The sequence below is a fragment of the Anabrus simplex genome, chromosome 1 (genome assembly GCF_040414725.1).
Source record: "Anabrus simplex isolate iqAnaSimp1 chromosome 1, ASM4041472v1, whole genome shotgun sequence".
NCBI lineage: Eukaryota > Metazoa > Arthropoda > Insecta > Orthoptera > Tettigoniidae > Anabrus > Anabrus simplex.
In genome coordinates, this window is record NC_090265.1 from 738,366,722 (window position 1) to 738,393,083 (window position 26,362).

Genomic DNA, 26,362 nt, shown 5'->3' on the forward strand with positions numbered 1-26,362 from the left:
ACCATACTCTAGTTGGGGTCTTACCAGAGACTTATATGCCCTCTCCTTTAAATCCTTACTACAACGCCTAAATACCCTCATAACCATGTGCAGAGATCTGTACCCTTTATTTACAATCCCATTTATCTGCTTACCCCAATGAAGATATTTCTTTATATTATCCCCAAAAGGAACTTCGCCCCGTCAATACAGTAGTTAAAACTGAGAGGACTTTTCCTATATGTGAAAATCACAACCCGGCTTTTAACCCTGTTTATCATCATACCATTGCCTACTGTACATCCCACAACATTGATCTTATTTTGCAGTTTCTCTCAATCTTGTAACATATTTATTACTCTATGCAGAATAGCATCATCCGCTAAAAGCCTTTTCTCTGATTCCACTTCTTTGCCCAAATCATTTATATATATAAGAAAACATAAAGGTCTAATAATACTGCCTTGAGGAATTCCCCTCTTAATCATTACAGGGTCAGATGAAGCTACGCCTACTCTAATTCTCAGAGTTCTGTTTTCTAGAAACGTAGCCACCTATTCAGTTACGCTTTTGTCTAGTCCAATAGACATCATTTTTGCCTGTAGTCTCCCATGATCTACCCTTTAAATGCTTTAGATAGGTCAATTGCGATACAGTCCATTTGACCTGCATTCAAGATATCTGCGATATCTTGCTGGAATCCTACAAGTTGAGCTGTCGGTGGTAGTTTTATAACACAAAGTTATGAGAGATTGTATGCATTACTTTTGCCAGTTTCTTGTCAAATAGACATCATTTTTGCCTGTAGTCTCCCATGATCTACCCTCGATCAGTCATCGGCTAACCTTTAGTGAATATTATTTTTCCATTCAATTATTACGATATATATATATACGATATATGATATACGATATATATTATTACGATCCTCTAGGCACTGTCTCATTTTCAAAAATTGATGCCTGCCTGGTCATCAGACGATAAGGGGGACAAAGTGTCTCATAGTGCATTGGCACTGCCGGTGGCTCCAAGTAGCCTACGCAGTGGCCTCCACGGTATGCACTAGCCATGCGTCTTGGTGGGTGTGCTATTTACCAACTGATGAGCCCGACTTAGCACACTGGGGCGAAATGCTGGCAACCAGGAATGAGTTAGCTGGAAAATTAATAATGTCCAATAACGGACCAACTATATTGGTATTAAGTGGTATATTCCGAGCAGTCAGTGGAGAGATGGCGTGGAATGAAATTGGTAGACAAATAAGTTTGAGTGGTTTCTTTACAAGTAGGAAAGATTACAATGTGAAGATAATGTTGGAGTCCAAGAGGAAAAATTGAGGCAAATATTCATATAATAGGAAGGAGAGTTAGTGACTGGAATAACTTACCAGGAGAGATGTTCAATAAATTTCAAATTTCTTTGCAATTGTTTAAGATAAGGCTAGGAAAACAAACAGATAAGCAATCTGCCACCTAAGCGACTAACATAAATGCAGATCAGTGGTGACTGATTAACTGGGAAATCAAACTGTGTTTCAATCTTTCAAATGCGACCTTACAGCAACAGGAGCCAAGCTACTGCGTCAATGTATTTTAACCGAGTCTGATCGTGTATTTAAAACGCGGAATACAAATGCAGAACACTCCTAGGAACCTGCTCTATACCAATGATACACAAGTCAGCAAAAGTTACTTCAAGGGCAGTAGTTTCCTCACTCACCATTACTTATTTTCTTAGAACACATCGCATACTGAGAAATATAACGCCACATCTCAAAAAAAAAAAATTGTTTTATTCACGTAACATGGCCATATATGTATTTTAATTTTTTCCCACCTGAGGGCACATAATTCCTTTTAATATTATGCTTTCTTAGTCTTAGTAGTGTGACATTTAGTTCTACACTATTGTAATTTTATGTGACCACTGCACACCACGTGTTCCACATCGAGTGTTCGCCGGCGAAATCAAAGGGGTAACTTCTTTTTTTTTTTTTATATAACCTGCTGAGGGTTATCACTGTGAGAAGAGATGGATAAATTTATTAATTCTTTTGGTTTCTCCATCCATGAGAAACATCTGTATAACAGATTTTATAACATATTTTAGGAAGGTATACATAATATTATGAAATAAAATTAATTATGGAATTAACTAATTAATTAATTAATAAGAAACCATGGGATATGTTATTTACAACATTGAGGAATTTAGGACGTCAATTGAACCACGAGGTACGCTGGATGTCAGAGCTCAGAATATATGTGGTGTACACAGTGAAGGACACTGCGCGTCGTACACTTGCTCACTTGCTGTTAGACTCAGCTGACCTGAATCATTCAGTACGCAGAGGGGAGTCTTGTAGACCTGGACAGCTGTTGCTCGCCACCACGAGGAGAACAGTCTCATTTCTCGATCGTTTAACAGACCATCTAGATTCATAGCTGACGTCAATAGTGTTCATGAAGAAAGTATGTATCATTATGTGTCAATTGTGAAACCACGAGTTGAGAATCAATACTAATATTTTCGTGTAAGTTTCAGTGAACATCAAGAGGTACCAGTTCGTAACTGGACGAGGCAATGAAGACCAGCATTACGAAATTTATTTACCCTGAAGACATCACCCATCTCATCATGCAGCACTAAGGAGGAGGACCGATGCCAACAGCGTCCTCATGCCAGGAATCCAGCCTGGAAGGAAACCAGGGTCATCAAGACATCCAAGTTAAGTCGACAATTCATTTATTCAGTTCTATGTAGCTGTAGTAAGTAGTTAACTTTCTTCTTGAAGGGATTATTGGTTGAACAGTAGTTTCAGTAGATTTTTAGCGACTTTAGCATGCCACTTTCTTGCATTATACGACGTTGAGTCTGTATTTTCTTCAATTATACAATTTTTAATGTGCGTATTGACAATGTCAAGATCGACTATGAGGGTTTGAGTAAGTCATGTCATCGGACAAGTACCTAGTTTAAATATCAGCCATCGGCTAACCTTTAGTGAATATTATTTTTCCATTCAATTATTACGATATTGAGGAATGTGTACATGTAATATTTTTATTCTTCGGAGTTTATTTCTCCTGTATTTTTCCCAGAAGTTTTTTCTACATTTTCATAAGGGAGTAAGCTCATCTGACGTACGAATGCTACGCTAGTGATATGGATAGATTTCTTTTGAATCCAATTTCATACTTTTAAGGGAGGACATTGTTTGATTATTACACTCATGTGTGGTTCAAGTCATTTATGTAATTTTATCACATATTTTAGACGGATGTCACGAATTATATTGATATTTTTACTCTCACATTGTGCCATGTGGAGAGATGTTGTATTGGATTATGATAATTTTATATGCTATTTGGGGATGAATCTTCGCGTCACTATGATCAGAAGCACATGTAGTCTATTTTCTGCGATGTTGTGTATAATGATGAATGAATATTTAGAGATAATTTATCATCATTTGATACATCTGCGAGTGGTTGTTTTTCGTGAGAGAACCATAGATGGTAGCGTCTTTACAAAGTATTATTCAACCACGAGGTAAACCACATTTCTTATAAAATAAAATTGAGTGTATGAGATTATTAGAGCCTCTTGTCATACTGGATGAGCGTCATCACAATTATATTGAATTGTAGTTGTATGATACTACCCAATTCCTCAATATTCGATAGATTTTCATAATGACTTGCTTTCGATGTAGGTATTGACGACCTTATCAGTCACCATTACCCAGATCATTTTCATCGGATTAATTACTGTTGTTTCAGGCCATCAATTATGGGATTGTTTCATCTCCATTAAAAATGGACGAAACACGTGTCCACACATGTTGTAATATTTGTAAAATAGTATTTTTAGTCGTAGTTGGTTGCATTTCTTTCCTTGGTAGATGATGGTAACGGGAGATTTATTACGCGCATTTCTTTTTATTATTTCTACAGGTTGAGTGATTTTTATTTTATTGTAATTTATTGATGTGTGTGTCACCATCACTGTCCTAAGTTTCGGCGTTGTGTTAAGGTCATCACACATGGTTAAAAGATTTAAAGTTTTTACTTTCCTACTTTTGTCATGTGAAGTCACGTGTATTCTGAGGTTACGCTGAACAGATAATAACTGAAATGTCGAGTTAAATTGGAGGGACATTTAATCAAGGAAAATTAAGTCAAACTTGAAATATAAAATTTTCTTTGTATTTTATAGTTTGACCAGTCATGTAACTTAAACATTTAAAATCTTGTTCCAGATTTTCCGGCATGATTTGACATGCGTACGAGCATCATTCTGTTGAAAAATTAAAACCTACAATCTGTTTTCCAGTCTTTGACCGGGTCAGGGATGTAATGAATGAATCATACGTAGGCTATTAGTACAATGGGGTCGCCACTCCCAAAGTGATTTATTAATAACTGATAAATGCTATGAAATGATAATGGAGAGTGTTGCTGGAATGAAAGATGACAGGGAAAACCGGAGTACCCAGAGAAAAACCTGTACCGCCACTGCTTTGTCCAGCACAAATATCACATAGAGTGACCGGGATTTGAACCACGGTATCCAGCGGCGAGAGGCCGACGCGCTGCCGTCTGAGCCACGGAGGCTACCATAATTCTTTTAACAAATAAAATTTAACATTTATTAAATTCGAAAATGATGATTCAATGTAAAATTTTGTCAGAATTAGTAGGGATTTTGTACCAACCCATTTGTTTTATTTTTGGATGTACATCAAGATTGGGCATAAAATTTAAAATTTTAGTGAACATCTTACATAATCATAGTTCTCAGGATGACAAAAATTTTGTAATAAATCATCTACCATTGATTTGTATTTGAAGGTTTGTTACTTGCCGATATCTGCCCATTTGCTTTGATCCACACCATTTTTTTTGGGAACATGTCAATCCCTTACTGATCACTCCTGAGGGTGTCTTGTGTTTCTGATGTAGTTAGTTGAGGCATAAACAGGCAGAGTAGTAAGAACAATACAGCCACATTTTGACATATGGCTGTATTATACTTACATTCCATATCAACTTACTGTTGTGCAGGTACAAGCTGTGGCCTCATTACACTTGTATTTCTGAGTGGAGGGCTCTTGTTGCTACAATGTAAATCCAATTTCCTTATTGTCATTAATAATGAAATTATTTACATAGCATTGGAGGGGTAAGAATTTCACAGTCAACGAAGATGGCCAGAAAGTGAACTGGAACTCCCTCAAAATCATCCAGTCAAAGAATTCACCCAATATTCTGTTCTACAAAACAGACCATAAAGACCAGGACTTTAAAACTACATGTAAGAGGAAAACAAGGACGTCCAAGCTTGCCACTTCTGGAACAGGCCACCAAAAATATCGCCTAAGTGTAAGCATAAGGATCTCCTCGACTTGTGTTTAACAAGTGTCATTCTTAGAGTTTATAACCAGTTCTTTCATAGCCTACAAGCTCAGGATCAAAATGAAGAGGACTAACAAGAGGATCTTAATGAAGCTAATTATGAGCTGTAGATTTAAGTTGACAAAATGATTGTACTCTGAGTACAATAAAATTGGTTTTGGTTAAGTTATTATGTAGTAACTGTTGCAATATAAAGTGTGCTTTTTTTTCATTTATGTAAGTTGGTACTCATACTTTCTCTTATAATTTTGAAATGATGTTAGTGCTTCTTCAAGCTTGCTGTTATTACAAGACCACAATTGCATAAATCAAAGTGTATATATACCAAAGTAAAAAGTGTATAGCCAGGCTGAGTGGCTCAGGCGGTTGAGGCACTGGCTTTCTGACCCCAACATGGCAGGTTGGATCCTGGCTCAGTCCGGTGGTATTTGGAGGGGCTCAAATACGTCAGCCTCGTGTCGGTAGATTTACTGGCACGTAAAAGAACTCCTGCGGGACTAAATTCCGTCACCTCAGAGTCTCCGAAAACCGTAAAAGAGTAGTTAGTGGGACGTAAAGCAAATAACATTAAAAAGTGTATAAACAAAAATAATTTGAATAAACAGTTACTTTGTTTTATGAATCTGATTTTATATACAAAGAACAAACTTTCAAAGCTCTCCTCTAAGATTTAGCTTTATTGAGTTATGGCCTTATTATTCTCATTGTTGAACATCACCTTAATCATCTACATTAACATGCATGAATTGGGAACCAGACATTTCTTCACGGGAAATGAGTGCAATGGCACCTAGATCAAGATTAGCACTTGTGTCAAGTAGGTGATCAGGCAAGAAAAACAAGCCTAGCATGGTTTCCTTCGCAGTGCTGTCATGTGCTGTAGCAGAAAGGGCTACAAATCTGTAACGAATTAGGTAATATGGTAGTACAAGTGTTGATGTTCGAACACTGCAAGTCACATTTCACCATTGCCCTCCGACGAGTTGTCACATTCGGAAGGCTGGAATTATTAGTTCTAAAGAGTGTCTCCGGATCCTGGAGTGAATATATGACCACCTGCTGCTATAAAAATGGTGGATATGATCCTTAATCAACACATCTAGCGTACTACAATGTCTGCCCTACCTTCAAGAAGAGAGTCCCTAACTTCTTGCATGTGATGTCCCGTAAGGCTGCCTACCACTAACATGGATGGTAGGCGAAGGTGAGCACCAGACCGGCTTTTCCATACAGTTTTTACCCAGTCTTTCATCAGATCGCTGTCCATCCAGTACCTTTTTGCACGTGTACATGCATCCCACATGGAAAATTCCATTTTGGCATTGTCTCTCTTTTGAAGATGACTTACGGTGGAAGTTTTCTTCCATCTGTGGTAACTGGAAGCACGACGGTGCATAGTTTTTCTGTGCCTGATGTCTTGATTAATCTTTTCTAATGCAAAGTTATATTCCTTGGCATGTCAAAAAATTCCAGCATTTGGTCTACATTGCCAATTTGTAACAATAACACAAATGGGGTTGCCACATCCTAATAATATAGTGATGAAATTCGATAACTTTTTCCGTAAGAACAGCACGCAGCTTTTGACAGAGTTGATCTTCACAAAACACTATTTCACATATCTATCTGCGTATCCTGCCATGGCTTGCTTAAAAATCTGTTCTAGACAGATTTATCTGTATTGCAACTTCAAATACACAAAACATGCATTTCATGAGATACCCCAATTTCATTATTTCTTAATAGTTCAAATACAGTAAGAGCTCATTATCTATCATGGGATATTTTCCATACTCTGGACCTCTGAAAGATTGCATAATTTCCTTAGCATTACTCTATGTAGAGTCTTTCTGCCACCAAAAAAGAAAATATTTTCTCTGCAGGATGGTTGCAGTTGTCCTCTGTGTACTTTAGTACTTTTAGTTTATATTCAACTGTACAGTATAGTAAATAGTGTATTATACAGTCTCTCTTATAAACCCAGACCGAGCGCACGATGTTTGTATTCTGCGCCACAGCAACTGTCTCAGCCCAACTTACGCCGCGCGCGGCTGCCCTGCTTTAAGCATGTATACAATCTTATATGAAATCTTACCTTATAAAAGATGATGGAAATATGAGGGACTTCATAAACACCATTAGGATTTTCTGCACACCAACAGCAAGAGTTATGACTGTTCACACAACCATCAAAATGTCACCAGGCCTCATCCAAAAAGAACAAAGGCTGTGGGTCGAATAAACGATCATTCAATGATGCAAGATACCACTCACAATATGTCACCCCTGTGGCTGGATTGGCAGGTTTTGAACAAGGGCCTGTGTAAACCTGTACGGTTTGATGTGCAACAGCTTTATAGCTCTGTATGCAGAAGAAACTAAAACCCCTAATTATTGAGCTAATTTTGGGAGTGATTTACTGTATTTGGTGACCATTCAAGATTCGCACCAATGTCATCTAGCTTTTCCTCTGTAAAAACAGTTTGTGTGTTTGCATGTTTTCTATTGAGCACTGAGCCAGTAGTTTCAAATTTATTTACAATTACGTGAATCTGTGCTCATGAAGGTGGCATTTCACCATGAAATTGCTGAACAAATGCATTGAGTACCCGCCGAGCCAACTCGTACTTAAAATAACTTTTAAATATGAAAATGCAGTGTTGCAATGATAACTGTCTGTCCATGTTAACAGTTAAGATTCAGACTGACTACTAATGCAAGATCAAGAACTATGCGTGAGCTTCCCATACAGCTGCTTATATCTCTGAGGGTAGAAATGCTGCTGGACGGTCTGGGTTTATAATAGAGACTCTGAAGTGTATAGTTGTTATACTTCCCCATGGCAGGTGATGAACTGTAACACCCATACTTACCACACTAAAACTGAACTACTATGTGCTATTTATTGAAGCTTATGATACTATTTCTTACTCTACTACACAGAACGAATTACAGGATGCACCTGCGGTAACTGCTCGTAAGCCCTTCACAACCTTACTCTAAAAAAAGAACTACTTATCAAAAAGTGTAGGCACCAGAATTGTAATACAGTTTCCCTCATGGTTGGACAAGACTACACCTGGTGGTGATGTCAGAGGACGATTTTATTGGTTGCAGCACTCAGGCTAAGATGCAGAGTTTGGGTTGAGACAGCGAAAATGTTGGCAAAATAAAAATCCTAATTATTACCAATCAAAATTGGAGGTGAAAAATTATGCACACGCAACATACACACACAAAAAAAATATGCAGATAAATATGGTAAATATTATTAATTTGATAGACGGGACCGAACAGAATATCTTGTGAGCCATTTATTTGAGCAAAATACGAGTATTAGGAAGGAAGAATACAGGAGGAGCAACTCAAAAGGTTTTGAGGAAAACCTTTAAGGACAGCAATACACTACATCATCACAACTAATGTAATGTTGACCTTGCAATGTCGTGTTGAAGCTGCAGGTGCAGGTGTTGCCTCAGCTTGCGCCACTCAGCATCACGTCTCCTCTGGAAGGCTAACGTGAGGGATGTCCTAGAAGCAGCCTCTCCTGCCATGAGGCATGGCTCTTCCTCTTAGGCCCACACCCCACCACCTGAGGACAGAGACAGGGAGACTCCTTAACAAAATAACATCTTACATAATACCAAACTTCAATTACGATAGAGAACAGTTTCTCCTGCCAAACAAAAAGGCAGTCCTTTCAGAATAACAAAAAACACATTAGCAATAATTTATATATTAGGAGGTCTTTAATACCAAATATAGCACAAATATTGCATCATTTTTCCACAACAGTGTCAAAAATATAAGAACTTAACTTCAAATTAGAAGAAGACATCATAAACATTAAGAATAAGCAAAATACTAGTGACAAATGTTCCTTTAATGACTTTCGAAGTGTTCTTTGCATGTTTTAACTGTGTAACAGTATTAAATTTTAGCTGAAGATGTCTTAATGAGACATGCCCTAAATTTTTTTTTTGCTAGTTGCTTCATGTCGTACCGACACAGATAGGTCTTATGGCAACGATGGGATAGGAATGGGAAGGAAGCGACCATGGTTTTAATTAAGGTACAGCCCCAGCATTTGCCCGGTGTGAAAATGGGGAAACCATGGATATACCCTAAATTAGCATATGTATATAGTGTGCTAGTCCAATGTCTATGTAGGGCAAAATAAAAGTACTGAAAGGTGGAAACTATTTCAAAATTGAGTAAAGGTCAATATGGAGTCAATGAAGTTCATAAAATATCTTTATAGGAGTAGTTAACATGTTCCTTGCGGTTCGGGTCACCATGTGTCCGGAAGCATGTTACTCTTGTCTGTCGTTGCAAACTTTCCAAAATTGCAGAGTAAGTAACTACGCCCTAGTTCCAAATTTTTGATAACTAATGGCAACATAGTGTTCCTATTAAAGTAAAGGATCAAGGTATCCTGCTAGTTTTGATTGGCCCACCGGTGACCCGAATATTTTTTTTTGCGTCTTCTATTCATAATCCTTCGGGTCACCCTGTGTTCGGATTGTTGTTTAACCTACATTTTTACACAGGAATTGCTTGCGCGTTTACGGTGAATGAAGCCTACAATGTTGCTGCCTTCAGATGGCAGATTGTTGTTTAATACGAGGAGTACCGGTACCACCCTTCAGACATCTCACGTAACCTATTCCTTTCCACATTGCCCTCAGGTAAGCGAATATAACTTTCCAGATTTTTATTTACTGGAGCAATTATTGATATGTTTATTATCTTCTGTAAATATTTACAAGCAATTTCACATCTTTTTTCTTTAGGCAAGAGCCTTCACATTCTGACACACCGGTGGCACGGAAAAGAAAGAGGTTTAGGAAGACACTTCATCCTGGACAAATTGCCCATTATTTGGAACAAAGTTATGACAGTGACAGAGATTTCTCCTCAGTATCAGTTGATGACCCTATGTACAGCCTCGTCTTTCATGATATTGTTACTAAGCATAATATGAAAATAATTAACAGATCAATGAACGAGAAACTAACATTTACTTCCGGAGTAATTTCTGGGTCACGCACTTGTTGAATCGGAAAACTGTCGCCAAGGTAAATACATCAGAATGCCTCCTCAACAATAAGGCACACAAGTGCTCCAGCATTGTTTTGGATTTCGTAGTAGGGACTAACCAAAGTCAAGTTCATCAGGACACTGGTGACCCGAACCGATAATAACTAAAGGTAGCATCGGGTCACCGGTGGGCCGATACAACGTAAAATTAATTAATCAAAATTCACTGCAGCAGGGAACGTGTTAGGGTCATTAGGCCCTCTGTTACACCAAACCAAATAGCGACTTTGGCACGGGTAGATTAGAGTTTCTCAACCTGTGCTCTGCCAACCACAGATGGGACAGCTGGTCTGCAGGTAGAATTAAAAATTAAACTAACTGAATTTAAAATATTATAACAAAAAATTTAGAAATCACTGTGTACATAAAATGGATACCATACTCATAGTGTACAAACTTTCTAAAAGCCATGAATTGATCAGACAAAAATCTGGTAATTCCAGGATATGAGGATATGACTGCATTGTTACTAAAGTAGTCTAATCAGTAAATAAGTTTCGAGTTGGCAACAAAAGATTAAGTTACTGACTGTTGTCTTATTGTAGGTTTAGAACTGAACGGACCACAGTACATGCCAATGATAACTGGTAGGATTGGTAATACGGTGGTGAAGTAAACAACAAAAAACACGATTTTTAGCTCCTGCTTTCCTTTGCTGTTTCATACAAATGTGTTGTTCATATTACAACAAGCTGACTGTTTTGCTCCCTCAATCAAGGCTCAGTAGATCTTCAGAAGTGCTACGTTATAGTTGGATAAAGTGTGTCGTGAGTTAACTCCACTTTGAATGTTATATTTTCAAAGAATCTTAATAATGGAAATGTGGCTTAGAGCAGGGACTTTGAAAACAAAAGCAAGTGATACAGGCGATGCTAATTCTAACTGAAATGTGTGCTGAAATGGCGAGTAAATTTCATAGGTCTAATATTAAAGTTAAACAAGCAGTTAAAAAAAAAAAGTACAAAATATGATGGTTTGTATTTGCAATTAGAACTTACTTGGTCCGTAGATGAAAGCGAACAGAAACCACTGTTTTGTGTTATGAAGAGTTGTTGAATGAGTGCATGAAAACTGCCAACACCAATCTTATTTAGAACTAAACTACCATATTTACGCGAAGAATCCTCGCATATTTTTTAAAAATTTGAGGCACAAAATCGGGGTGCGAGTTTTATTTGTTGTCAAGGCTGGCAACATGCTCCTGCTCACCTAGGTATACAGCTATGCTTTGTGTAACTGCAGGTGGAAGAAAAGTGTCCCCATTTGTCATACTTAAACAGAAAACAATTCAGACTTTTAATTTCATACTGTTTGTATTTTTTTTAAACAGTATTTTATGGTGCATGGTGTGGGTTACTGCTGTCACGTCCTGGTTCGTGAACCATGGGCAACGGCTGAGTGGCCTAGTAAGTGGTCCTGAGAGTCAGGATACCAGTTGCTATGGAATGGGAGTGGGCATCTTGGACATATTCTGAGTCATGGCCCTCCTTGTCCTCAGGCAGCTAGGACTATACAATCCACCGGTGGTCTATAACCCATTAGAGGAGAGATCCTCACTTGGACTATGTAAATAGGGTAGTATCCTGCTTCATGAATTTACCAATCTCAGAACATTTTAAGCAAGCCTCGGACCTATGGGAGTAACGGAGTCCCACTCCCATTTGACAGGCGAGGGACTCCTTGGAAACACCTTGACGAACAAAATGGAATTCGATGGGCAGCTTTCAACATTAATGGGGCTTATGGAAGAAAATAGACCTGGCTGAGTCAGCAAATGCAACGCAGATGGAAGCGAAAGACTTCCCCCCCTCATCACAGGAATGTTCAAAAAGCCACAATGTTTTAAGGGCATCAGGTACTTTCAGTGCTAGTAACCAGGCATCTAAAATGCATGCTGTACAGTAATCCAATGAACAAAGTACTTGAATAGGAGAGCCAGAATAAACTTCTTGTCTTTGAATCATGTTTTTTTCTTTTTTCTTTCATTGTATGTGGTTGTGTTTGCAGTGAGTGATCCAAGTGCTTTATTTGAATAATGTAAATGCACCTTGTTGGATACATTTTAGAAATAGTTCTTTTCCGTGGCATTTGAAAGTTTTAAACTGTGAATCAATGTTAATTGCATGCAGTAACAAATCTCAGAATATTTTGTAATGTGGCAAGGATTGGCATTTCTGAAATACAAGTTGGCGGTTAATTCGGAATCATGTAATTTGAAGTCCGATTTTTGTGTCCCAACGACTTTGAATTAACGAGGTTTTACTATATTGCAAAACTAACATCCGAGTTCGCCGGTGTGTCTGTTTCAAGTGTTAACATTGCACAAAAAGTATTATCCACCATCGGACGTGTTAATACCCGAGTAAAAAGAGACTGCGTGTGAAAAGTGTTTTAGATGTGGAATGTGACAAATTAGTAAGTACAGTAGAACCCCGCTTAACCTAAACCCGGCTTAACCGAAGTGCTCTGGCAAAATTGTATTTTAATATTTTGTTTTTACCCTTTCGTTCTTAGCCATCAATATTAGTAATTCTCTTGCTATATGTGCTGAGAGCTATGAGGCAAACCCTACTTTTATATCGTGACTTATACCAGAATGCACACATAGCATAAAACAAAACAGTTTATCACCTAGTTCGTTCCACGACACATTCTTTCTTGAAGAAGCGGGAATTATTACTATTACTGCATTATTATTATTATTATTATTATTATTATTATTACTACTGTATTATTCATAACGGAGATAATGTAGACTGTGGTTAACGCAGCTTAGTTGTGGGAGTTACATCTTGTTTACTGGTCGGACTATACTGCAGCATCTGTTAGGAAACCAGGGAAGTCCAGTGACCCTTCTCCATTCATATTTTTCTTTCAACCAAGGTCGTTCCACTGGCCTTGCGGTTTTATACTGTAGTTCCAATGCTTTTCTTACACCATTGCAAAAGAAATTGTTTCATTATTTCAGATTGCTTTGAGCTTTGTTGAACAAAGCAATGAATCTACACCAGCTGATGTATTGTTGATTAAACAGTGGTACGACATAGCTGCACGACAGCGCTGCACAAAGAAAATTCAGAATACAAAAGGCGCCAGGTAAGTTTTGCAATGTGAGTGAATGCTTTAGTATTTTTCAAAATGATTTCCACCACACTCAATACACTTCTTCATACGTCAAAACCACTCACGAACCAACTCTACCACTTTTCTTCGGTTACATTTTCACACTCTTGATCCCATGCTGCCAGAAGCTCCTCGTCGGATGCAAAACGCCACCCTTTCAGCTTCACCTTCACTTCTGGGAAGAGTGCAAAGTCACATGGGGCAAGATCAGGACTGTATGAAGGGTGATCAAGCACAGTCAACCCATTGTTACATTAGCATGATGTGCTGGAGCATTGTCGTGATGTAAGAGCCAAGTGTTGATCCGTGACCTTGGAGAAGTCTCACTGTACCACTTCACAGTAACTGTCCTTTGTGTTTCTAGCACAACCCGAGTCAGGATGCCCCCTTTAATGAAGAATACTGCAATCATCCTTTTCTTCACTGACCTTGACTTTTGCACAGTCACACCTTGTTCTGGGATTTTGTTGGGATATCGTAATAATAAAGCCAAGTTTCTGTCACCTGTAATGAAGCTATTGATGTTACGCGAAGTCCCATTTTCAAACTGTTTTAGCAATTTTCGGCACCATTTCATTCGATGTGCCCTTTGTTCCTCTGAAAGTGAATGGGGCACCCAAAGGGAACAACCCTTTCTAACATAGAGATGGTCGTGTAGAATTTAATAAATAGCTGGTGCAGGGAGGTGGAGGGTCTCTTCTACCTGCTGATATGTCAACCACCTCTCTTGCTGCAATATTTTCCTCAAAGCTTCAATGTTTTCCTTAGTCACTGATTCAGACGGTCACCCAGAACAAGGGTTATCTTCAACCCCAAAATTTCCCCTCTGGAACTCCTTGTACCAGCGGAAAATTCTTGTCCGATGTGGACAGTCGTTCCCCAGCACAGTAGTCATTTCCTCCAGGCATTGGTCAACAGTTAATCCACGAGCAAAACTGTAGCGGATAACTGCGCGATATTCACCTTTAGACCACACTGACATCTTAATTTGCTTTCAGTCCCATTGCTTGATAATAACTGGTGTAAAGGTCATGCCTTGCTGTCTTCTAGACAGGTTTTCACCCCTCTTTTCATCCCTCACCATAAAAGGGGTGTGCAGCCAACCGTTTTTGCGTACTGCAATACTTTCCTAGGGCCCTTTGTAAAATAACTGATTTTATACAATGAGTTACATTATGTAAACATTTTAATGTGAATACACAGTATACACCTTTGCTTAACCAAGTTTAAGCATTTTCATTTCGACATTTAACTTCCGATAATATTTACCATGCGTCATCCGAAGTGGCTCCGCCCCCTTTATTTCGGATTGACGGGGTTCTACTGTAATTTAAGAGAGGATTCTAGTGATGCAAGAGACAACAAATCTTCCGATCTACAGGAAATTGAGCCTATTGCAAATTCAGATTAATGAAATACCTAGGTCTACTTGCTAATTTTCATGGCAAACATATTATATAGCAGTGACAATATATATATTTTTTTTTTCACCTCACATATGTTCAAGCAAAGCAGCTATTTAAATATATTTGAGGCCGATATATTGATTGGGCGGGAAGGGGGGGGGGAGCTAAATATGAAAAATATGAACTTTTTGGAATTTTTCCCTGGGTTGCAGCCTAATAGCTATCAGACTGGCAAATTTCAAGTTCCTAGCTCATCTGGAAGGGTCTAACCCCAAATTTGAGTCCGATCTTTTGATTCGGTGAGGGGGGGGGCTAAGTATGGAAAATGTGAACTTTTTGGAATTTTTCCTTGGGTTATGGCTTAATAGCTATAAGATTGCCGAATTCCAAGTTTCTAGCTCATCTGGAACGGAAGGGTCTAACCCGAAATTTGAGTCCGATATTTTGATTCGGTGGGTGGGGGAGCCAAATATGAAAATTTGAACTTTTTGGAAGTTTCCCTTGGGTTACAGCCTAATAGCTATCAGACTGCCGAATTTTTAGTTCCTAGCTCATCTGGAAGGGTCTAACCCGAAATTTGAGTCCGATAAATTGATTGAGCGTGGGGGGCAGGAGCTAAATATGAAAATTTTGAACTTTTTGGAATTTTTCCTTGGGTTGCACCCTAATAGCTACCAGGTTGCCGAATTTCAAGTTCCTACCTCATCTGGAAGTGGGCAAACAATGTCAGTGAGCGAGCCAGTGAGTCAGCCATGTGGCTTTATATAATAGGGATTTACATGTTCATATTTGCGTAAAAACCACGTGGCCCTCGCAGAATGATATGAAATGTTTGTTTATGCCTGCGTTACTCTTTCGATGGCAGGAATTTTAGCCAGTTTCATTTTTACAAAAAGCCTTCCTAAAATTAGTGTGCGGAGATTATTCGGCGGTGGGGATTATTCGCGTAAATACTGTATAATGTAAGAAGTAAACCAGTAGAATTTTTCTAGCAACACTTAAGAGTACAAAGTTAATACTAATTATGGGAGAGATAAAGTTTTGATCATGGATTCAATTAATAGCAAGGCACTGGAAGTTTTCTACCTCTTATGTTTGTACATAGCCTAAACAGGGCAACCTCATTCTATTAGGGAAGATTGACTTCTTCAATAATTACAAATAGGATGAAAGCTATATTCGGCAACAAGTTATTAAGAGATATTGATTCGATTCATCTTTCAAATGACACTGTCGGTTGTAGAATTAACAATATGGCAGCTAAAGGTGAAACTCAGTTAACTGAAAGAGTTAAGAAGAGTCCTTATTATGCATTATACACAGACTAAGCTACGGATGTTACAAAGGAGGATCAAATATAAACGGAAATTTGAGTGCACCGTTGCTGTTGTTAATAATTCTGAGGTGAGGCTTTGCCAGTATGTTGGCGGCGGTGGTGGTGGTGGTGTCGGGGTGGGGAGGGTGTCTGGAGAAGGGGGTTGCACAAAACCAAATACAGTAGAGACAATACGCGACACTTACGGATTTAGCCTTGCTAAAATGGAACACAATTCGACGGTGGTGCTCCTAGTGACTTGACCTGAAAAAATCACGCTAAATTCAAATATAAATGGAAATGTATATACGGAAATGTATAAATAAATTACGTCTAGAAAGAAAGTGTTATTGAGATATTAACTTGGAAGAGCTAAAGCAATTCTGATAAATGAATGAAGAATTATTTAAAAGGTTATTGTTCAAAGACTGAAATCAGACATATAAACAAGATGTGAAATGGACTGCTGTGAAATGGCTTGATCTTTCATTTATGCGTTACTTTTTTAGCTTTAGCATTCCTTCCTGAACTCTTACGGTTGGATCTGTCTTTTTTCTCATTTAAAAACATTGTATCATCACATTAAGACACTTGTCAATAAAAATATCGACACATTCCTTACACATATGATTCAATGAATTAACATTTAAAAGCTGGACAATTTTCCTCGTAACATGAAGCCTACTAACAGAAAGAAATTCTATAAAATCCCGGCTTTAATCTAAGAGGGATAAAAGAAAGAAAAGTATGAAAATATTGACGATAGTGTTGCTTTGAGGAATATTTACGTACAAAAATGTTACATACCCTTGGCTGTATAGTCGAGGATTTTTAAAGTCGCTGGCCTGGAAATGATCTAAACAGATCTTATAATTCTTATATAAGCGTAACGTCCCTTGTTTCTTGTACACCTTATCCAAATCACTTCTGTGACATTTCAAAACCCACAGATAACACCTACAACACATCGGTATTGAAGGTTAACTGCTGCACTATACAATAAAATATGCGTATTACATTTTAAGCCAGTTAAAATATGGGTCGAGCAGGTCAGAAGATTATGAAGTACTATAAAAATCTCTGTCACTGGAAGAATATATATGCAAACACAATATTACATTTTCTTGTCACGAGGGAACCTGAAGAACGACCGCGCATTCTTCTCTACTTCATAGTTACTGCAGTCAAACACAGCACATACCTTTCCCCTCATGTTGAGAGGAGATATCAAGGAATGACACACGCTACTATTTAATTATGTCAACTCACTGAAAACGCAAAAATAACGCCAAAAACTTCACACAAAAATACACGTGCTCTTATGACAGAATCAGTAGTTTTCAGATCTACTCGCTAGAGAGAGCTCCAATAGCTGTCCCTCGATATCTCGCTCAGTGTCTACATGCCTTTCCTCTTACTCTTGACCATTCCATACCGTACCTTTTTATTTCCTTTGCTATCCTCTTCCATCATGTTTGTAAACTTTTCCGTCTTTTTACTCCTCTGTGACAACCTTTTTAGCTTCTTCATTTTTTGTCGTATTTTTTTGTCTTGTCTCCGTTGTCCTCTGTTGAAACCACACTCTGAAAGATTTATTCTTCTCCCTAACTGCCGCTTAGACTCTGTCGTTCCACCATTTTGTACCATCTGTTGGTATGTTCAATCACATTTTTTTCCTAGTATTCTTCCTTGGTTTCCTTTTCCTTCAGTTTCCATATTTTGATATGTGTTTCTTGCTTCTCTGTTCTCTTCCTTTCAGTGATTGTTCTCAGTTTCATTACCAGTAGTCTGTGGTAACTATCTAGGACCTCTGATGGTATTGCCCTTACATCTATATAACATTCCTCTTCATTTCCCAGTTGTAGATCATGTAATCTACAATGGATTTCCTACACCAGTCACTGCTATACCACGTTATCTTATGGCTTTCTCTATTTTTGAACCACGAGTTCCCGACCATCATCCCATTTCTTCTGCACAAATCCAGTAGTCTTTCTCCTTCCTTATTCCTATTTGCCGGGCTGAGTGGCTCAGACGGTTAAGGCGCTGGCCTTCTAACCCCAACTTGGCAGGTTCGATCCTGGCTCAGTCCGGTGGTATTTGAAGGTGCTCAAATACGACAGCCTCGTGTCGGTAGATTTACTGGCACGTAAAAGAACTCCTGCGGGACTAAATTCCGGCACCTCGGCGTCTCCGAAGACCTTAAAAAGTAGTTAGTGGGACGTAAAGCAAATAACATTATTATTATTATATTCCTATTTCCCCATTCTTCCGTTCCAAGCACGTTCTCATAACCCTTCCTTTCTTTGCCTACATGGGCATTCAAGTACCCCATTACCACGTTATTTTGTCCAATTGTCTCTCCAATTTGTTCCTCAAAGTCATCTTTAGAGTTTAAAAAATGCTGCTGATGAAAAATGAGTATGAGATTAAAACAATCAGTTGATCTAATTCGCAATGTCTTATTTCTAATAAAATAAGAGAAAATACAGGAAACAAAGGAATAAGGCATTGCCTGGTAGTACAGATATATATACATAATTTATATGAGACATTAAAACAACACATAAAAATACGCAGCACAAACTAAAATGAAGTCAATGGGATAAAAGCGCAATTAACACCAATACACTAGGACAAAGGACATCATAACACACGATAAAACAGATCCCTCATAAAGCAGATGACGAGGTCTGCTGATTGCTCGTTATCTCGCAAGATATGGGAGATTGTACTCGGCAGGTTAAGACTACGGCGCAGATCGACCAGGTCCACACACTCCGTAAGGATGTACACCCCGGTAAGATGATCACCGCAAGTACACACTGGAGGGGGTTCTCCTTTCAAAAGATAAGTGTGAGTCAGGATACCTTGGCCAATCCGAAGACAACATAATACCATTGCTTCCCTCCGCAAAGGGAAGTCCTCCATACCTTCGTTGTTCCTTTTATCGCTCTCAGCTTATTTGGAAGTGGAATGGCCTGCCACTTCATCTCCCAATGGGACATAACCAGATGTCTCAGCTGAGTGTGAAAATCACTTGCTGGAATCTTGAAAGGCAATGGGGGCAGTGTAACTGCCTCCTTGGCAGCCTCATCTGTTAATTCATTTTCCTGTACACGTTTATGTGGCTTGGGAGCCACATAAACGTGATTCTGGTGCCGGCATCCAAACACCCGGCCAGCAGGTCCTGGACCCGCTGTACCAGAGTGTGCTGAGGGAAACAAGTATCAATAGACTGTAGAGAGCTCAAGGAGTCAGTACACAGAAGAAAATGTCGCTCATCGGACAGCGAGTACCGCATATAGCACAGATAGCATAGACCTCTGCTGTGTACACACTACAGGTTTCCTCGAGAGCAACAAGAAACATATCATTGTCAACAACAAACGCACAGCCCACCTTCGTTTCTGTCCTTGAACCATCCGTGTAGACGAATGAACCTGGATATCGGCCAACAACGGACAGGAAGAGCCTCTGTTAAATCGAAGGGTCCGTGTTTTCGTTCGGGCTAGTGTGCAGATCCAGGATTATTCCAGGTCGTCGTACTACCCACGGAGGTACCCCACTTGGTTGTCTGACAAGGCAAGGAACCGAAGGTACGTGAAACAATCTGTAACTCCTATCCAAGCGTATTCCAACCAGCTGCATTGCTCGAGGACAAGCAGTGTACAGGGAACGGTTGCCATTATTGAACACGCAAGGATAGCTTGGATGAAGTGGCATCTATCACAAATTTGCAGCATACGAAAGTAGGAGCTGCTGGCGCCTCAGCTGTAAAGGCGAGCAGGCTGGCAATGGGGCTTGTACGAAAAGCTCCCGTCGTCAACCTAACACCGCTGTGGTGGATGCTGTTCAGCTTCGCAAGCTGAGCCATATGCTGCACTTTGCGGTGGAAAACCGAAAGCCATGTTCTAAGGCCCACCGTTCCACTCTCCTAATAGCTTGCTGTAATTGTCGCTCTGCGACTACCATATTACGTGAGCTATAGTGCAGAGCAAAATCGTCCATATAGAGCGACGGTATTACTGTTGAACCAGCAGCAACAATACAGTTTATGGCAATCGCGAACAGAGTGACACCTAGGACCAATCCCTTTGGAACCCCATTTTCCTAAACGTGGTATTGCGAATATGTCCTCCCTACTCGGACACGGAATAGACGGAGGGACAAAAAATTTGAAATAAATACCGGCAAGTGACCTCTGAATCTCCATTGAAAGGATGCCATATCGCCGTGTGGTGCCATAGGCCTTTGCTAAGTCAAAGAAAACAGCTACCGAATGCTGTTTGCGGAGAAATGCATCCTGGATAGAGCTCTCCAGACGTACCAAGTGGTCAGTGGTCGAGTGAGCGGCTCAAAAACCACATTGGTACTCAGACAAGAGTCCTTGTTTCTCTAGACACCACACAAATCGGCGATTTACCATCCTCTCAAATAGCTTACAAAGGCAGTTTGTAAGACAAATCGGTCTGTAACTTCCTGCATACTTAGGATCTTTGTCAGGCTTGAGGACAGGAATGACTATGCTCTCTTGCCAATGAGATGGAAAATCACCCTCTATCCAGATTCGGTTGAACACACGGAAGAGATATAGTAGACTATCATCACTAAGGTGTTTCAACATCTGGTTATGGATGTTGTCTGGTCCAGGAGACGTGTCCTTGCAAAGCGCTAAGGCGCTGCGGAGTTCCCACTCCGTAAAGGGCACGTTGTAGTCCTCTGAAGCTTGAGTGGCAAACCTAAGTGATGACGTTCTGCCTTCCGCTTCAGAGCGAGGAAATCACAATGGTAATTCCCGGAGCCAGATACATCCACAAAATAACTAACTAGATGGTTAGCAATCGAGAGTGGGTCAGTGAGTACACTGCCTGTAATGGAAATTCCCGGTACAAAAGATGATCCTTGCATACCCGAAATACGACAAAGCTTAGTCCACGTCATATATAACGCATATCTCTCTCACAAAGCTTTCTTACTTTGGCGAATAAGAACTCGCGCCTCAGCGTAAAGTTTCTTAAATGTTACCAAGTTGGCCACAGTAGGCTGTCTACGGTACCGTTTATGAGCACGACGGTGTTCTTTGATAGCTGCTGCTATTTCTTCGTTCCACCAAGGAAAGAGTTTCTGGCGAGGAGTCTCCGAGAAGAACGGAATGGACTCCTCAGCAGCAGCAAGAATAACTTGGGTGATGTAAGTTATTTCCTCGCCGACGGTCCACCTGATATCGTCGTTGAAGACAGTTGATGATGTGTACTTTGGCCAATCAGCATGTTTAAGAATCCATCGAGTTTTGTTTCAACAAAGTAAGGATGATGGGAAAATGGTCACTGTCACAGAGATCATAGTGTGTATTCCACCGAAACAGCGGAACCAACGTTCGGCTGCATACACTTATGTCTATGCGAGAATATGTGCCGTAACGTGCACTGAAGTGAGTTGGTTCCCTTGTGTTCAAAATACATAAATCCAGCTCTGTTACCAATCTTTCCAGCTCTCGTCCCCGGGGCCAAGGCGTCTCAGAGTCCCATATGGGGTGATGGGCGTTAAAATCCTCCCAATAAGAGGAAGGGAGGGGGAAGCTGATCTATAAGATCAGTGACATCATTTATGTTAAGAGGCTGGTCTGGTAGAAAATAAACATTACACACTGCAGCTATGACAGGTTGTGGTACCTTCACTGCAATTGCTTTCAGTGGGGTCCTTAGAGGGACAAAAATACCCACGCCACCAGATGCCCGGTAGGCATAATATCGTTCTGTCGAGTATAGTCTGAAATTTCCCAAGACCGTATGATGACCTGGTCTGAAGTTTGTCTCCTGAATACAAACTATACTCGCTGCGTACTCAGTAATGAGCTGACTAGATCAGCAAGATGCCTGTCATAACTGTTACAATTCCACTGTAACAGTGCCATAGTGTGGGTGTGGACTTCTGAGGTTTAGGTTAGAAGCAGCGTAATGGTACCTAACCTACACTCACATCTCCATCCGAAGATGGAGATAAATGCTCCATGTGCATCACCTCATCTAAGGTGTCTTGAATTTCTTCGACATAGTCCAGGGGCAGGGTTTCATCCTACAAGGGGAGCGCGCAGGTTTTCCAGGAGGAAGATCCGCTGGCGCAGAATCAGGCCCTCCAGGTGGAGGGTGTGAGGCCCCATTTGTAGCAGATGTGGAAGAATGCCTGGTAAGGGCGCTCTTCTTCCCCGCTGTCGATTCTTCTTTAGATGAACTGGGAGGTGACTTCCCAGGCCTGGTCAACGATGGCGCCTCTGCCGGCTTAGGCGCGGCTTTTGCCAACCTCATGGGGGAAGGAGACGTGGTCTTCTTCCCCTGTCGTGCCGGCGTAGGTTTCTTAGCCAGCACAGGCTTATTGGTGGTCGAAGGTCGGGATGGACTCGCCTTTGAGCTCATTCTCTTTGCGGCGTTGCTCACAGGAGCAACTGCCGCCTTGGACGCAGCCATCTTCTTGGAAGGTGTTTCAATAAAAAATTACGAACCTGGGAGAGAGTGTGCTAGCATACTGAAGTCTAGCGTCTTGGCCGGTGCATTCAGAGAATTAAACTTACGCCGCGCTTCCTGGTAGGAAAGACCATCCAGGGTCTTGATCTCCTGGATCTTCTTCTCACTCAGATAGGTCGGGCAGTTCCGATCTCTAGGAGAATGAAGACCAGAGCAGTTAGTGCACTTGTACGGAGGAGTGCACTCCTCCGCACCGTGAACTACTTTCCCACGTGTACCACACACAAACTGATTTGAACAACGAGATACCATATGTCCGAATCTCTGGCATTGATAGCATCGCATAGGAGGCGGGATGTACAGCTGCATATCGCAACGATAGCTTGTTACCTTGACTTTCTCTGGCAACACTGACAATATGAAGGAGACTACGAACGCACCTGTGGCAACATCTTCATCGTCGACTTTGCGTGTAATGCGCCGGACGTGTGTCACGCCACGGTGCTTCATGTCTTCCATCAATTCACTGTCAGTGTTTAGAATAAGATCACGGTGGAAAATAACCCCACGAACCAGATTCAAGGTTTTGTGCTCTTCCACTCTGACGGGGATGTCGCCAAAGTGGATGCACTTAAGCAACCGATCGGCTTGGAGCACAGTGCTCGTCTTCAGAAGCAAACCACCATTGCACGTTTTCTTTAGATCTTCAAGTTCACCGTATACACCTTCGATATATCGACTGAAAAGAATAGATTTAACCAGCCTGAAATCTTGCCCATCGGTTCTGGTAGCAACCAGGAACCTAGGGAAGCTGGAACCCAGACCAATACGCTGTGCTTATTCCCAAGGGGTTGCCGCCCTTAGGGAATCAAATGTAGCGAACTACCCGAGGTGGCAGCCGGAAGTTGTTTCGACGCCATGCCCAAAATCATCCTCCCCGAATGCCACCCACTCCAATCAGGGGTCTCCGTAGCCGAACCAAGACTCCCTTCCTCCAGTCACCCGCAATAGCATGTACCCTACAGTATGTACAGAGCACTAAATATAGGTAAAAATAAATTAAAATAACTAACAATAATATGTCCTTCTGGCATTCAGCTGTGCGGGGACCTGTGCTGTCAGGCGGATACTACTGCAAGGGTACATGACACTTCCACCCGTCGCTTCCTGGGTGGTTACTGACACAGGCTTTCGAGCGTAGTCACACACGCAGGAGGTCCATCTCCGTGCAGCACGCACATAAAAATTTGGAAATGGTCTACAACTAACCCTCAAAAAAACAATAAAAAATAAAGAGGGAACCATGGCCACATGAGCCGTTAAGTCAGCTTCTACGACAGGCAGGGATTACCTGTGAATGTATTCAGCCCCTCCCATCCACAGGAGGTCCAACACATTATACCAAACCGGAATCCATGTCCGTGCCTAGGTTGCGCCTTTTAGTCGCCTCTTACGACAGGCAGAGGATACCGTGGATGTATTCTACACGTGTGTCCCCCACCCGCAGGGGGTAGTGCTCAAGACAGGCGAGTAATTTTCAATGCAATATTACACTATTTCCAGTCCCTTACTTCTTTACCAGAGCCTCTATATAATCACCATAATCAGTTTCCAGTCCAGTGGATTTGTTTGAAGAAGATATTTCTTTCTCGTGGATGTTTTCCTTCAATGAAGCCTTCTGCCACAGTTCTTGTTAAATTAGAATGGTGCATTGTATGAGCCCACCATGTAAGACAACGGTTACAGATGGTGCAAAGGATTGATCTCCAATGGTTCACAGTTTCTAGGGCATCGTATCTTACTGTTTTCGCTTGAGCAATACGTCATTTAACTTCAGTGGTGCGCCTTCCATCTTCTGTAATCTTCCGAGCTAGGTAAGTTCTATATCTCAATCAACAATCATTAAGCGAAGGGGCTTCAAACATAGAGTTGGTAAATGATACTCTAGAGGTAGCACTGGCGCCACCGTCTACGAGAGAATCACTGTAGCGAGTGGAGCATGTTGAAATCGCAGCTGTTTGGCAAAAAGCTCACTCTGCTGTACTCATCAGTGTAAATAGAGGACTTGTTAAACTGTGGGGATGTTAATAGGGTTTAAAATGCTTAAATGTTAACATTATCTGAGAGCCTGCAGCATACTTGCGATGCTTCCCTCCAGTAAAAAAGAAAGCCCAAAAAGAACAAATACAGGAGAAATGCGTGATTAAAGAGGACGGAGTTCAAGTGCAGTTAAGAAGACTAAATCAATTTATTCATATTAAGTCTTTTAACAACATACATTTAGAAGGAGGGCTCATATATTTTGCTATTTTTTGTGTAAATGACCAGGAATTTGATATAATTCTGCACAGCGTCCAAAAATATCCTCTCTCATACGAAGTGAACGAGTGAGTTTTTAAGTCTAAAAGCGCTGGCAAGCCTTTGAGGTAAAGTAGACAAAATACTATCATCGCTGGTTTAGACCCTAACTTTCTGAGCCCAGGTTGGCAGGTTTGAGCCTGTCTCAGTCCGGTGATACTTGAAGGTGCTCAAATACGTCAGCCTCTTGTAGATAGATTTACCGGCACATGGAAGAACTCCCGCGGGAAAAAGTTCAGACACCTCAGCGTCTCCGAAAACTGTGCAAGTACTTAGTGGGACGTAAGGCCAATATTATTATTATTATTATTGTTATTATAATTGTCGATGTTTTCTAAATGTGATTACCAGTGGAAATATGACACTCTGTTTTACTTTCACCCTATTATGGAGTTTTTATTTAGCTTTTCCTGAAATGTATGATTTGCTTTAAGATTTTAACTTTAAAATGATTTCTGTTAATGAAAAGCAGGAGTGGTAAATTATATGATTGAAGAAAACTGAAAAAATACTTACAATATTTTTTTATAATTTGCTTTACATCACACCAGCAGAGGCCTTATGGCGATGATGGGATAGGAAAGGACTAGGAGTGGAAAGGAAGCACCCGTGGGTTTAATTAAGGTACAGCCTGGTGTGAAAATGGGAAACCACAGAAAACTATCTTCGAGGCTGCCAATAGTGTGGTTTGAACCCACTATTTCCCGAAAGCAAACTTACAGCTGCGTGGTCCTAACCGCATGGCCAACTCGCTCGGTCAATAACTTTTTATGCTTGTATACAGTCCTATGTGCCTTTGCTGGCAGGACGTAGTGTTTACAGTGCACTATGTCTTCTGGTATGGGCTAGATCAATATTGTTACTTTCATTGATCTGTCTCAGCTTTATCCTTGGCTTTGACAACATGAAAGTGACTGAGGTATGAGCGATGCTAGTAATGCCATTCCTTATGCAGCCAGTCCCTGCTATGAATGGTGTGAAAATGTTGCTTATAGGGTCAGTTGGTGCATGCACATTTCAGTGGGCTTGGCAGACTGATATATAATAGCAGCTTCTGGCTCGGTGAGGAAAGCAACGGGAAACTACCTCACTCCTCATTTCCCTAGTACGCCTCTTCAGTGATGCCTAGGCCATTTATGACAGCTGATGGCGGAGCTGTTGAGGATCCAACCAGCCTTCGGGCTGAGGACTAAACATACA

General features: G+C 40.5%; 1 protein-coding gene across 1 annotated transcript in view; it reads right to left on the reverse strand.

Moving 5' to 3' along the window:
- LOC136856873 (streptococcal hemagglutinin) overlaps nt 1–26,362 on the reverse strand; it is a 202,805-nt gene that overhangs the window by 170,162 nt on the left and 6,281 nt on the right. Inside the window, exon 2 of the mRNA XM_067135088.2 lies at nt 8,832–8,988. Within this exon, the coding sequence (XP_066991189.2) occupies nt 8,832–8,950 (119 nt within the window). The 5' untranslated portion in view covers nt 8,951–8,988. The remainder of the gene's footprint in view (nt 1–8,831; nt 8,989–26,362) is intronic.